General features: G+C 38.5%; 2 protein-coding genes across 4 annotated transcripts; both read left to right on the top strand.

Moving 5' to 3' along the window:
* The first annotated feature begins 851 nt into the window (after positions 1-851).
* Positions 852-6,425, top strand: cfap99 (cilia and flagella associated protein 99). 2 transcript variants are annotated; one of them, XM_034222511.1, is made up of 16 exons: positions 852-959; positions 1,149-1,273; positions 1,920-2,070; positions 2,160-2,254; positions 2,344-2,450; positions 2,531-2,708; positions 2,835-2,915; positions 3,137-3,205; positions 3,330-3,416; positions 3,510-3,598; positions 4,490-4,694; positions 4,873-5,014; positions 5,108-5,259; positions 5,339-5,544; positions 5,661-5,853; positions 5,976-6,425. In XM_034222511.1, the coding sequence occupies exons 2-16, from the start codon at positions 1,160-1,162 to the stop codon at positions 6,081-6,083; spliced, it is 1,977 nt and encodes a 658-aa protein (XP_034078402.1). In that variant the 5' UTR covers positions 852-959; positions 1,149-1,159; the 3' UTR covers positions 6,084-6,425. The 2 variants fall into 2 exon arrangements, with proteins under 2 accessions (XP_034078402.1, XP_034078403.1); XM_034222512.1 differs by lacking the exon at positions 5,661-5,853 and having other exon boundaries at positions 5,976-6,028.
* Positions 6,426-6,709: 284 nt separating this feature from the next.
* si:dkey-21a6.5 (major surface-labeled trophozoite antigen 417) lies at positions 6,710-13,025 on the top strand. Of its 2 annotated transcripts, none has more exons than XM_034222503.1 (9): positions 6,710-6,908; positions 8,944-9,114; positions 9,211-9,349; positions 9,465-9,541; positions 9,802-9,865; positions 10,807-10,895; positions 11,013-11,125; positions 11,203-11,359; positions 12,365-13,025. In XM_034222503.1, the coding sequence occupies exons 1-9, from the start codon at positions 6,716-6,718 to the stop codon at positions 12,520-12,522; spliced, it is 1,161 nt and encodes a 386-aa protein (XP_034078394.1). In that variant the 5' UTR covers positions 6,710-6,715; the 3' UTR covers positions 12,523-13,025. The 2 variants fall into 2 exon arrangements, with proteins under 2 accessions (XP_034078394.1, XP_034078393.1); XM_034222502.1 differs by having other exon boundaries at positions 9,453-9,541.
* The last annotated feature ends 1,288 nt before the right edge of the window (positions 13,026-14,313 follow it).

Raw genomic sequence — 14,313 nt, 5'->3', positions numbered from 1 at the left:
ATTATATAGAAAAAATATAGGCCTATAACTTCTTCCTCATTCAAAATCAAGATTATGTGAATCTGAATTTATAAAAACATTTCAAAAGTTTGACTACAACACAATTCTCCGTGTTTTTGTTCTGCTGATTTAAGGCCCTTATATTAAACGTGTACTTTTCATTTCAGTTTATGATTGGATTCCAAAATTGCTTTCACTCATTATTGTATGTACACAAAGAAAAAATCCCCTTTTCAGCAGATGATGGTGTTTTTGATATTTCTGAGTGGAGAGGGACATTTAATTTGTTTCTTTATTTATTATCAGATATGTGACTAAAGAGTGGCAACCCAGTGACTTTATTTACATGCTCACGATAATCAGTTTAAATGTTAATCAGATTACGGCAGGAAATCAGATGATGCATTGTGAGGCTAAAGAACCTCAGCTTCCATGTGATTTGTCCAGTAATCAGCTTTTCGCCACTAGCCCCTCAGAAACCCTGATGTGAAGTCACTTTTCCCAACAACAGTTATTTGTAATCATCACACACAAGTCTGCTGCCTCAATCTGATTACTTTTATCAGCAGGCAATTCCTCATTCCTCATTGTATTTGTCACTTGATGTGCCTGTTTCAACATTTCCAACAGCACTTGAAGGCGGCGCATGGCTCGCACAAACGTCACAACAAGCTACGTCATAATAATTGTTATGGTAGCCAACAAAGGATCAGGATGTCACACTGTTAATCTGCATCCGATGGATTAAAACCATGTATATTGTAAATCTGTTGAACAAAACAGCCCACTAATAATACTTTTTAAAAAACCTCATTAATTTTCATTAACGTTGCTAATCCTTGTTTTTGTAAGGCATTACTCAGGCAGGCCTATACGTTTCTGTTTACGCTAGTGGGTTGCTAGGCAACGATTGAACATGGCAACTGTGTGCGCTGAAAGCAAGCCGTGAATTTTATCTGGTAAAACTTTCTATGAATGTATCTTCTTTTATCAACACTTTAACCAGTCTCAAGTGGAACTAAGATGTTACTCTTTAAACAGCAGAGAAGCCCACGTGACCATTGAGGATATATACTGTATTTTGTGGAGCATTTCTCTGAGCAAAGATCTTTTCACCACAGTTATCAATCTCCCCCGGCTTTCTGTAGATCGATACAAAATGGCATCGAGCTATGGATCGCTTGCCAAGGAGGCCATTGTGCTGCTCGATAGGTTCAGAGCTGGCAGACAGTGTTTGGATGACTTCATGGAAGAAGCTTCAAAGGATCTGCAGGTAAATTGGCCTATACTCAGATTGTCTACTACAGTAAAACATTGGAAATTGTACAAACACACATTTACACAAGTATTGAAAGTAAAGCCTTCAAGTACCAAAAGTAAAAGTACTCGTGTAGAATAAGAGGTGGGAAATAACTAATTAGCCTACATTTACTCAAGTAGCCTACTGTACTTAAGTACAATTTTGAGGTATCACTTGTACTTTTCTTGAGTATTTGCTACTTTGTACTTCTATTCCACTACAATTCAGTGGTGAATATTGAACTTTTACTTTAATAACATTATTTATTGAAGGACTTTTACATGTGACTGAGTATTCCTACACTCTGGTTGTTCTACTTTTACTTAAGTACAAGATCTCAGTAGCTCTCCCACCTCTGTTTAGAATAATGAATTATTGGATTCATGTTATGTTGCATCTTGTAAGTGAGAGCACATTGTATCAGTCTTTTTATAGACTGTTGGTTAGAGTTATCTCTAGGGCATACTTCGTCATTTAGTAGTTGATTATATTTTGTAGCAACTTTATCTAAAGTAATGCAGGTTATTAAAGTACTAGAGTAGTAGTGCAGTAAAAGCAATATGTCTTTAAAATCAAATAGTCATATCACTGGTTCCCTGAGGCTGCTTGTTGTTTTTTGTTACAGAACATGGATACTGTGCATCAGAAGTTCATACTTGATGTAGTTTCTGGATGCATTGAACAAACAAAGTTACTGGACGTAGTTGTCAATGTCTTCTATGGCCAGAATGGACGATGCTTATCTAGAGGTGATCGCAGCCAGCTTGTCAGTAAGTTAATGAACCAAACAAACTCCTACATTCAAAATTGGACTTTAAATAAAACAAGATTTTGTTTATAATACTATTGTGTTCTTCAGTCATCTGTTACCTCGCCACCTTTTCTCTTGATGACCTTGGACTTCAGCGCTTCAGTAACATTATTAAATCTCTGGACATCAAGAAGATGCACACAGTAAGAAACTCTTATCACTGTTGTTTCATAGGGAAATTACCATAATACTGTGCCCTGTGTGACAGTGTGTGTCTTGTGTTTGGCTACAGTTCCTGACTTTCTTTTTCACAAACCTCACTACGTGGATACAAGACGAGTGGAATAATATCTACGAGGCTGCCTATGTGGAGAAACTCTGGGTTGGCCCTCTGCTAAGGTGAGAAGAGAAGGAAAATATTTTTGAAGGAAATCAATGTTTTTTTTAAAGTCAAGGATCAAAGAATATGTGTCCTTTAGATGGCGCCCTGAGATGGATATTCTCCTGGACCAGCTTGCCGTCAAAATATCTCATGGGACTCAGGTCAAGAAAGCTCACATCAAAAGAACTGAGCCTCAGGAGTTCTCTCTCACGAAACCTAAACCTCGACCTCTGCCTGTGCCTGAGGTCATTCCTCTGCAGGAAAAATCTAAACCAGTTAGTATCATTTACAATAATATATTTCCAAACATTGTCCCACAGTTAGTTTCTGTGCTGTCTTTTATAGACCATATAGACAAGACTTTATCATTGTGTTGAGGCTCATAGAATCTGTTTGTTTAGGTGCCAGATAGCACATACAAGGCTCCAAAGGAGATGCAGATGATCGAGGAGATCAAACAAAAGAACCTTCAAAAGACTGAGGTAAAATATCTGCTTTTACTATTATCACCAGATGGGAGGAAACTGTGTAAAAAAAGACTTAATGTATATCACATGCAACCGTTAAGTAAAACACAAATAACCATTACATTCCAGCACATCAAAACACTTACTAATGGATACTATTATTCTCATATTATTATCATAACTTATGGTAGCTTTGTTATATGCCTTTCTAACTACCTCTATTTATTTTACCAAAGGAACTGCTCTATGAGGCAAATATGAAACAGTTCAGGTGTGTTAATCCCCAGAAGTCTGAACACACCAAGGTAGGGGCTATTGACTGTGCTTTAGTAATCTTTTTTTGATTAATTTCAAAGCTAATTAAAAAAGATAAAACACTGAGAAAAGTCCAAAATTCACATTTCTGACAAACCATCATTTGTATTGCAGAGAGCGATGTCTCAGATTAAGGAGGGCTTGGATTCAAAACTCAAATTCAATTCATTTCATTCCTCTGAAAATCCCTCCAGCAATAAGGTGACATGTAATAACTTACTTCAGTGGATCAGTCTTCAGTTTAATAGTGAAGGATATCAACTAATATAGATATCCTAATTCTGACTCTGTTAGACTAACAGCTGGCCAATCAAGCTCAACAGTGCAGCCATCCTGAGGCAGGGGGCGCTGTACGACCGTCAGGTGGAGGAGGAGCTGCAAAGGTACAGCGCCACTTTCAACTGCCACTGCTTGACCTTTGTTAGTGGCATTATGTATTCGAACCTGATCAGTATTCAACAACTGTGAACATTCATAAACACACCTCCGCCCCTCAAAGACTACAAACACTACCATTTAGAAATATTTATGGCTATTTTACTTGCATCCTTTGGTTACTATAACCCTTTACATTACATGTCACTTGTTAGACGCTTTTATCCAAAGCCACTTACATACTCAATACTGTGGGCAATCCCCACAGGAGCTATTTTGGGGTGAAGTGTCTTGCCCAGGGATACAACGACATGCTGACTGCAGTGGGGTTTGAACCTGTGACCCCATGATCCGAACACAAACGCACAACCCACTGCACCACACGCCTCCCACACAGTCACTACATGTATACAGTTTTGTACATTTAACGTTTTTAGACTGTAAGTTTAAATATGCACATTGACATTTAATTTGATCTCATTGCACTGTCATCGCTACTACCTCTGCTTTTACCACTTTTATTTATTTATTTGAGTTTAATTTTGACTGCAGTGAGAGTGGCAAAAGAAATGTTCTATACTTTGCATCATGACAACAAAGATATATTCTATTCTATCCTGCATAAGACAGTACTGGAATAGAAGGCAAAACTATTTTAATGCGAGCAACATTCAAATTATAATGTTTATGATAACTGATCATTTTGAAAATACTTGTGCTTACATTTTCTTGAGATGTTCTATATAACGAATGTGGAAAAAATATCTTTATCCTTAATCAATCAATCTTAACTAGACTAAACAAGGTAGAATAAGACCATATATGGCTAGAATAAAACTGAGTTTGGAATAAGACTGGATCTGCCAGATGTTGAGTCATTTATTTGTGTTTGTATACAGAATGGAGCGTCTGGTGGAAGGGGCACGTGAGCCCTCGTCTTTCCTCCAGTGGCAGAAGGAGATGCGTGAGAGGGACCTTCAGGAAGAGCTGGCCAAGATTGAGCGCAGACACCTAGAGGGACGCATCAGTTATGAGGAGGCAGCTATGGCCCGCACACGCATAATGGAACGCAACCAGAAGGCTGCTCAGCTAAAGAAAGAAGAGGTGGGTAAAGATACATTGACAAATGACAATAACATTCATTTACATAAGATAACATAGTGCTTTAAAGTTTGTAACGAGACTGTAAACGTGTCATACAGTTATGTGTTCTCTGCAAACACCTTTTAAAGAAAGGTCTTTACAATTATGCATGGATAATGTGGCTTTTATTGTTTCTTAGAGAGCTCAGCTGATGCGGTCATATGCGGAGAAAAGGATGCAGGAGGAAAAGGAAATAAGAGACTTAGTGCAACAAGTAGCAGAAGGACACAAGAACTCAAAAGCAGCTAAAGAGAGAATACAGAAATTCAAGCAAAGTATAGGTAAGGCCTCCTTATTTCACATCACATGTGATGCAATGGCCTCTTCTCCATGGTTTCCTTTTCATTCTCATCAATGTCACTTACACTTCACAGTGAAAGAAGTCTCAGAGCAAAGACAGGAGCTCCTACGTCAAGCACTGGAGGAAGCACAAGCAGAGCTCAGCAGAAAATTTGAAATCATCCGTGAAATCCGCGCCATTCAATCGCTTCCTCACAGAAGAGTGAGGAATTTTGACGACACAGAGGTGGGTGAGGGAAGGCATGGATGCCATAACATTTGAGATAGTTTCACATACTTCTTGTGAATCGATTGTGCCATGTCAGACTGCAGGACATGAGCTGCTGGGGGAGATGTCCCTGGTGGAGCTGAAGGAGCGTCTGGCCCTGCTGGGGGAGGCGCAGCAGACAGAGCAGCAGGAGAAACGGGAGCACATCCTGGAGGAGAAGCAAAACAAGAAGCAGCTGCTGCTGGAGCAGCTGGACACCATCGAGCTCCACAGGAGAGCGCTGGCACAGGCTGCTGCCATCAGGTCAGAACATATTTGGCTCTCATTCGATTGTGATAGGAAAATATGGGGCTAAAGCAGACATACACAAACACTGAAATATCCCCCACACAGTCATGAGGTGTTCTGGCATGTTGCAGGAAAGAGGAGAGGAAATCCAGGCCATTTCATCGGCAGGCGATGACTCATGATGAGACAGTTTTGGCGCTGCAGAAGAAACTTGAAGAGAAACAGCAAGAGCGCCAAAGACTGAAACAAACTCAAAGCAAGAAGGCCAAACCCTCTGAGCCGACAGCAGCACACACTGTTAGAAACACAGGGACACACAACAAAGTGAGTGTGAAATCCAGAACAAAGAGGAAATGACTTCTCTCAGTATGTTGTCTGTTTTTGTTAGTGTTGCGATTTCACATGGCAGTAAATGATATTCGTCTCTCTCTTTCTTTTACTGCCAGGAAAGCCTGACTGATACAAGCTGGGAGGAATTGGAGCTGAGCTTCGAGCGTCACATCCAGAAGGACGCACCTTCTGTTGTTTCTCAGACAGAAACGCTCAAGACATAAATATGCATAGGCCTGTGAATGTTCTTTTTTAGACCAGAGAGATCATCAGTGTCTGCAAGAAATGTGTGGGAGGATTTTTTTTGTCTATTCTTTGACACATTTCAAATTAAAATAGCTGTGGAAATGTTTGAGTGCCATTATGATTTATTTCCAGAAATGATGTTATTTGAGGTGTACAATAAATAGCACCAATGTTCCCCCGTAGTAGATTCCACCTGTATTCCACCTTCAACTCACGACTTACAAAGAAAATGTCCCTTCCCTAAAAAGTTGTGTGTTGTTGTTGATGGGTGTCTGTTTTGGCAACAAGTTACTGTAAAATGTTTTACTCATTATTAGTCATCATCATGCCAGAATCCCTCCCATTGAAAAGCAGAAATAGATCATGAATATATGAAATCAAAACTGCATATTTGTTTAAATCTTTTTGATGTATGTATCGTCTGTGTAACGGTTTACTAATAGATTGTAATTATACAGAATATACTGTACTTTGCCACACATTTATTTTAATCACACTACAGGCGCCCCTGGTGGCTGCTCCGTGTAACATCAGGAGATCTGTCTGAATCCGGCCCATTTTATACAGTTTTTCCATGTAAAGCAAAATCACATGATGTGTATTTTGTCATATGACACTGATGAGAGGACTGATCCCACTGCGAGCGAGCGTCACTGACGTCTTCTCTAAAAACAAAGGCAGCTCGCGGGACACTTGTCAGGGATGCTGTAGCGTCCTGACATTGTTTGGAGATATAGTCGATATTATCTGGAGGATGGAGGGCCGGGGACTTCTGCCTGCCATATGCGCCGCTTGTTTCATTGGTGAGCCTGACTCTTAACCGACCATAACTGCTGTAATGCTGCTACACAGTGGGCACGATATAGGTTTACTAAATAATCATTATTGAGAGTGTAAACTCACTAATCAAAACTGAAATGGCATATTATGTTTAGATAGGTATGGTTAAATACTTGTTTTAAAGCAATCAAAGCATAACATAACTATACATTGAATACAAATGTCATGCAGTCACAACAGCTAAATGTGAAAAGTGGGACACATCTTTCTAAAATAAAAGTTTATTAGCTGGAAATCCTTTCACAACCAACGTTCTCCTCATGAAGAATGACCACAGAATAATGTAGCCTACTGTGTTGGTTTGGTCCGTTAATAACTGTTATATTAAAACTAAGTATCATGTGGTATGACAATAATAGTCTGAAAGAGACTAGTTTTACAAAGATTTGAATATGATGTTGCTAAATACTTAAGAATATAACGTTCTGTTAGTATAACAAAGGATTGTGTCTAAAAGTTTGAGAGAGAAATGTTGCCAACCCAGAAAAACCAGAGAAATCACATGACCCCATTTCTGAATAATTGCATTTCATGAAGAGGATGGCTCATATTGAAGAAAGCACTTAAGCACATGGCTAATGTGATTACTAACACAATATGGGCTCTGTTTTACTAAAGTCGTTATCCGTTGCTCTCACTTTCTCCGTGGTTATAGCCAAGGAATATCAATGGTAGATATTATGTCTGAGAATGAGGGAGATGATTGAATACTTAATACTTCTTTAAAACTAAGAGCACTACTGTAAATGGCTGAAAATGTAAATACATTCAATTTCAAATTCTCCAAGACTACCTTTTTACAGAAATGTCTACTTGACACTACAACAGCAGAAAATCTACTTTGGTATTCTGCATTTTTATTTTTCAGTGTGCTAAGATGTGAGCTGAAAAATCACAAATACAGCAAGCCAGTGTACCTATAGCGAGTAAAACTCTAACACAGAAAATACCCGTCTATGCTGCCCCAGAACGCCTGGTTGGAGATTTTTATTTTTCCATTTTTTTCTTCCTGAGTATGGTGACGTAACGATACCCAGGTCCAAATGGACCAATCCGTGGAGCTCCTCTCACACACACACACACTCACTCAGCCTTATCTTTTCTCACCCGCGGCTCCGTGGATCTCCACTCACAGTTTGCCACACACTCACAGCCTGGCTGTGAGTGGTGTCTCGCTGTCTCAACGACCCCACGCCGCAACCAGGGAACGACACCAGTAATACAGCTCACACTGTCTGCTCCTCGAGCCTCAAAGGGCGGAGCACCCAGACCCACGCAGCATTCTCATCTGTTTGTCATTACTGGTGTCATTTTCTGGTTGCTAACAAATGCCATTGTAACACATCAGAGCACAGTGGGCTCATAGGGGGGGGGGGGGGGGGGGGGAGGCAGGAGCTCCAACAAGGCGTGTAGGACAGAGAGTGAATATACTATACAGAGATGCTGTATAAGAAAGCCAATGTGATTTTGGAACATTGAACAATGTAAATCTATTCTAGTAGACCTCAACAATGGAATTATGATCAGTAGAAATAGCCATGACATGGGGCCTTTAAGTAAATAGATGCCAATAAACCATAGGCCCAAAACGTCTCAGGTTAGCTCCTTTTAAAAACGTACTTAGTTTTTGCTTCTATTGTTGTATTAAACATTCAGCAACAGATATACTCCAAAAGCCCAAGAGACATTTGCATGACCTTTGCAACATGTCAACTTCAGGTCAAATCAATAATTCAATTTGATAGTTTTTATGACCGACATAACTTTTTTTTCAAGTTTTCTGTGTGCATTTGATGGCTTTTGTGTCAGTAGAGTGATGACACAAATCATGTTGAAAAAGCGAGATTGGGTACAAGTCCTAGCTGGATTTAAACCAGGCCTGATATAGCACCATATTAGGCACCTAAAAACCAGTCATGATTGATTTTATTTATTAATACTCCTACTTCAGTCCACTACCAGAAGTCAGAATTGAAAGACAGTGTCCTTCTCCTCCAGGCATGGTGGTGAGCCAGACCACACTAGCTCCTGCAGTGATGAACACCACTTTCATGGAGAATGTGACTGATCCGACAGTAACTCCCGTGATTCTCACCACGACCCCAGGCTGCTTGGCGTTCAACACTTCTACTTGTGAGCCTTGTGCACCGGGATCGGAGTACGACAACAGTGAGTCAACGACCGTTTCATCTGACATGAAGCCACCATTTTAAGATGTAAACAGTAAAGTCGTAGTTAAGAAAATGCTTCCCTATCCCTCCCCAGACACCCTGCTGTGTGCATGCTGTGCTGACCCCGGGCTGTGTCTATTTCCTGGTGCCTGCCTGCCATGCAACAGAGGCTTCTATCAGCCGCTAGCAGGACAGCAGCAGTGTCTGCCCTGCAACCGGGGCTTCTACACAAAGTATGACACACATTCTACATTTACTTTGACTTCTAATGGATTTTATTGGCTTTACCATCTAGTTCACTGTTCAATGTCTTGTGTTTTTTGCACTACTGCACAGTTTCACTGGAAGTCCCTTGTGTAATCCCTGCCCTACTGGATCCTTCAACAATATCACTGGTGGAGACAGTTGCACAAGTTGTCCAGCAGGTGTGTTTATTGAGCTGAATACAAAAAAATAAATCATCAATTGTAAATCATTAACTATTGATATGCTTTCAGTCAAAACCAACAGTATACTTGTGGTCAAAAATGAGATTTGTTTATGTTAAATGTCAAGTAAATTATAAATGAACATTAGCTTGCAACTGATTAGAGTATCTGTATCTCAAAATAGTTTGACATCTTCAAAGATTTGAGAGAAAACACAAATCACATGTGTTGAGTTATTTTCTGCCTACTGCTTTCAGGTTTCTTTTCCTCGCAGCACAGCTCCACTTCATGTTTGCCATGTGCACAGGGAAGCTTCTGCAAGTAAGTTGTACTTAAATGTCACCGCCGGGTTTCTATTTCTGTTTCTATTATGGTTTGTTTCTAGGACCCAGAAATCTTTGTGAAACTCTCCTAACTATCGCTGTGTTTGGATAATCACTTCATCTAACAACATCACATGATTTTATGATCCCATGGTTCTGTTTGGCAGCACACACACACACACACACACACGCACACACACAGTAGTTTGAGGCAATATGACTTTTATCAATGCCTCAGCGACAGCGTGTGTTACCCTGAATTCATGTTGAAAACTGTTTTTCTCACATGCATCTATAGTGAAAGATCCAAAGAAAATCCAAAAACCTAATGATTCAAATACATTGGGCCAGCGTTTTACAACAGAAAAACTATAACAATAAATCAGTTGATGAACTCTCACACACCTCATCCATTATAGTCGATATCTTATTCATCCAATTATATGCTCATTACTTCTGAAACAAATTCATATTTGCTTAAACTTTATTATTTAATAGACTTGTGCATAAACAGTACTCGCAGATGAGACTCATACTGAACCAGAGAGTTTGTAAACGGATGATTTGATGTAGTTTTGCTGTTGTTAAACAGCATTCTTTTTGCTATATTCTTTAAGTTTCATCAAGACTTTCACTGTGTTTTTTGGAGTCTTCATTTACCTTGGGGGCATGCAAGTAAAACCAAATGTTCTACACAAATTCAAGTCAACACATGCTTGAGTAAGTCACTGATATACAAATGTAGATGTTGCGTTTCTTTTAACCTTTGAAACATCAGTCCTATCAGGCTTATACTGTATGTCTGTTAATACTTTTAGACCAAGCTGCTAAACAGCTTTAAAATAATCAGCTTTCACATTTTTCAAAGTTACTTGTGACAGCTATGAAATTCATAATAGTTTATCCATTTACAGTCACAAACGTGTCTCTCTCTCTCAGTTCCTCTGGTTGTAGCCAGTGTCAGATGTGTCCTGGAGGAACAGAAGCTTTGCAGTCTGCCGCAAGGGGCTGCACACTGTGTCGGCCAGGTAATTGATATCATGCTAACTTAATGCTACAAGGCCTAAAGAGTAATGTGTATCAGTGTGGCAGCTCATGATAAAAAAGGGGATATATCCATCCAGGTGATATCTGGTTTTAAACAGGCATGCACAAGCTTCCCCATCAGACGATGTGTCAAATCTGTGGCAGTGGATTCTACCAAGTCAACTGGGGCAGGGAGAACTGTGATTTATGTCCAGAGAATCACTACTGCCCTGTGAGTACTGCACGTCCACACAAATCAGAGGAAACAAATATCTTGCATATGTTGGTTGACATGTTTTTTTTCCTCAGAGTCCAGATGTGAACCCCATTAAGTGTCCCAGCGATGCTTTTTGTCCAGAGGGCAGCTTGTCTCCGGGATACTGCATGGAGACTTTCTTCCGCAAAGAAGGGGACACGTGTGAACTGGCTCCTGTCACCTTGGCCCTTTTAGTAATTGGGGGAGGGGGTAAGTAACACTTAACTATCCAGTACGTTTTTCTGACGTAATACTGTCTTACTGTTAAGACATCTCTGTATATATATTACTTCTCCATTGCATAGACAGTTACTTTATTCCTGTTTACATTCAGTTTATTCAATCATATTTCATATTTCATACTCCCACAGATGTATCACTCGATTCCACTCATGTTTATATTTTAGCCCTATATTTTAACTTGCATATTTTAAGTCTTTCATTTGGCTTTTACTTGCATGCTTTTCTTTTTTTAATACTTATGAAATGAGCCTGAGAGCTAGGGTTTAATATTGTTTTTCATGTTATAGCAAAGAAAAGTTGAACTAACAACATGTTTAAAAGCATTGCTTTAAAGTTATGCTTTTCAAACTGATTACCTTAAAGTTGTGAAGCTTCAGGCTGCAATATGTGGGAATTAGATTATATATATTATCTAATTATATATATATAATCTAATTAGACACACAAACACATTTATTTAAAGTAAGTATTAAAAGTGTTTGTTTGATATATTGATTTATATCTCCATTTGGATAATATATGGCTTCCTTTTTTTCTTTAGCTTAAACGGCACAGTTCATGTTTTTCTCACTCATATTAGGAAATGAGCAAAGATGAAAAAAATAAATTGCAGTGAAAGGACTTTGAATTGCTCTGAATTATTATTATTATCTTTTGTTTTGTTTATTACGTTATGTATTTTAATTAAAATATAAGCTTTGTACTGCAGATTTCATATATAAACTAAGCATTTTTTGTATGCCTAAGGTATGCTATGATATATGACACTAATATCTCTCACAAAAACAGAACACTTTTCTTTTTGCACCATGAAAACTGTTTTTTTCCCCTGTTAAACTGAGACCACTTCATTCCTACTGGACAAAATGAATTAAAATAGGAATCATGCTCACAGTATAATATTGGCGTATGTGTAATCAATAGTACTGTAAATGGACATTTCCTGTAACATCCTCTGGTGTTCTTTTTCAGTGGCCGTACTCTTCATAATTTTAATGGTCCTACGTCGACGGAGGGACATTGATGGAGAGTTGACTGTAGCACGAGCTCCACTATTAGGCAAAGAGCGACCTCAGGGTCGATACTATGGCGTCCCCTGTGATGCAGAACCTGTGTATGCTGGCTGGTGAAACAGAGGACCTCATCTTAGCTGTGCTTGGTATCTTGTTATGGGTCCCAACTAAAGACACAAGAACTGATTGAGGAGTACAAAGTTAAAACACTGGACTGGTGCCTTGAGAGTGCTCTGACAGTGTACAAGCTTTTTAAAATCTGGTACGTTTTAATATATTACAAAGAAACAGACGTTTTTTTCTGAACTTTTGTAGTTTTACACTGGTACAATTGTTCCACTCAGAGACAAACATGCTTCTTTTGTAAACTACGTTAATGGATTATGAGAGTTATGTTGAGCGGTGAAAATAGATGCGTTCCTTGACTTTGTGGGAACCTCTCTGTCTTATGAAAAGCACTTTTTTTACAGAGGTAATTGATTTACTTCTGACTGATGTGTTGATAGACTTGTGGTTACTTCCAATAACTCTTGTAGTTCCACAGCTACAGAGAGGTGTAAACTGGTTGCTGCCATGGTTGCTGATTGTATCTGCTTTTTTTTTAAAAGTTATGTTTGTATAAAGGCAAAATAAATACAAATAATTAATTTGAGCCTCATTTCTCACTGTTTTGTACTTATTTGAATTTGATTGCAAACCTAAAATAGAATATATGTTTTAAATGTATAGAAAATGAGGCAGTATTAAACAAATTCACCCAATCCTGGAAAACCACTACTATCATAACCATTAAAAAATAAATACCAGGGTTTTAAATCCAAGTCGGCCTAATACTGTCAAGACAGCCTGACCTTGTTAGAGCCTCACAGATGTAGTTTTTTGTTGTTGGTACAAATCATCTTAACAAGTATTATTTTAAGATGGTGTAAAGTTGAGGGGTCTAAAACATGGAAATTGTATAATGTCCCTATCCTCAGCAATCTAGATCTTATTTTTCTATTGTATGCAATTTCATTCTAGATTAAGTGCCCTTCATTTTTGTATAAATAGTAATGACTGACTTTTGCACATTGGTTTTAAAACAATATGGACCTCTCTAACTACAGATATGTGTACATGTTGTAGCTGGAAAATCACAGGTGTATTTAATAATTTATGATTTCATAAAGTGCAGATCAAAGTCATGTTATTAGTTGCCCCTGTGCATTTCCTGCAATGACAGGTAATAATGTGTGCCCTGAAGAATATGTATTCAGGGGATACTGCAAGGTTTACCAGACTGAAGAAAAAAGGGAAATCCCTCTAACAAATATGTGGTTTGGTCACACTGCACTGAATATTTCTTCCACATTATATAAACATCAAATGTGACAAATAGCAGATCTGTAGTTCAGATAAACATGTTTACTGAGTGTGACACAACCATGGAGTAGAAAGACAGATACAGCTAAGAGTTGCACACAAGAATGTGTTCAGAAGTATAACATGCACAGAAAGTTGATGCCAGAGTACTTAACATACTTTCTGGAGGATGAAACCTCATACACACTATGGTTGGTCTGTGTTGTTTGTATTTCAATACCAGACAGCAGTGGTGCAACCACAAAAGAGGCAAAAGAGTACTCCATTCCAAATTCCTGCATTCATTTAAACTCTAATAAAAGTACAGTTAGTTTATGGTTAATACATTCAAGTATACAAAATATCAGTGTATATTTCATTAGTGGATTTGTTATTCATGATGCATTTACATGTAAGAAGCATATCATTGTTGCAAAGGGCAGAACATTTCCTTTGCTGTTGGTTATTAGTAACAGGACTGTTGTCCATATCTTAAATTGTCATGTTAAAAAAAAATGATAATAATTTAAATGGATATCAAATACATGTAGAGTGGTAAAAAGTACA

This window comes from Gymnodraco acuticeps, unplaced genomic scaffold (genome assembly GCF_902827175.1).
Source record: "Gymnodraco acuticeps unplaced genomic scaffold, fGymAcu1.1, whole genome shotgun sequence".
Classification (NCBI taxonomy): domain Eukaryota; kingdom Metazoa; phylum Chordata; class Actinopteri; order Perciformes; family Bathydraconidae; genus Gymnodraco; species Gymnodraco acuticeps.
This window is presented reverse-complemented; position numbering and strand designations above follow the sequence as displayed.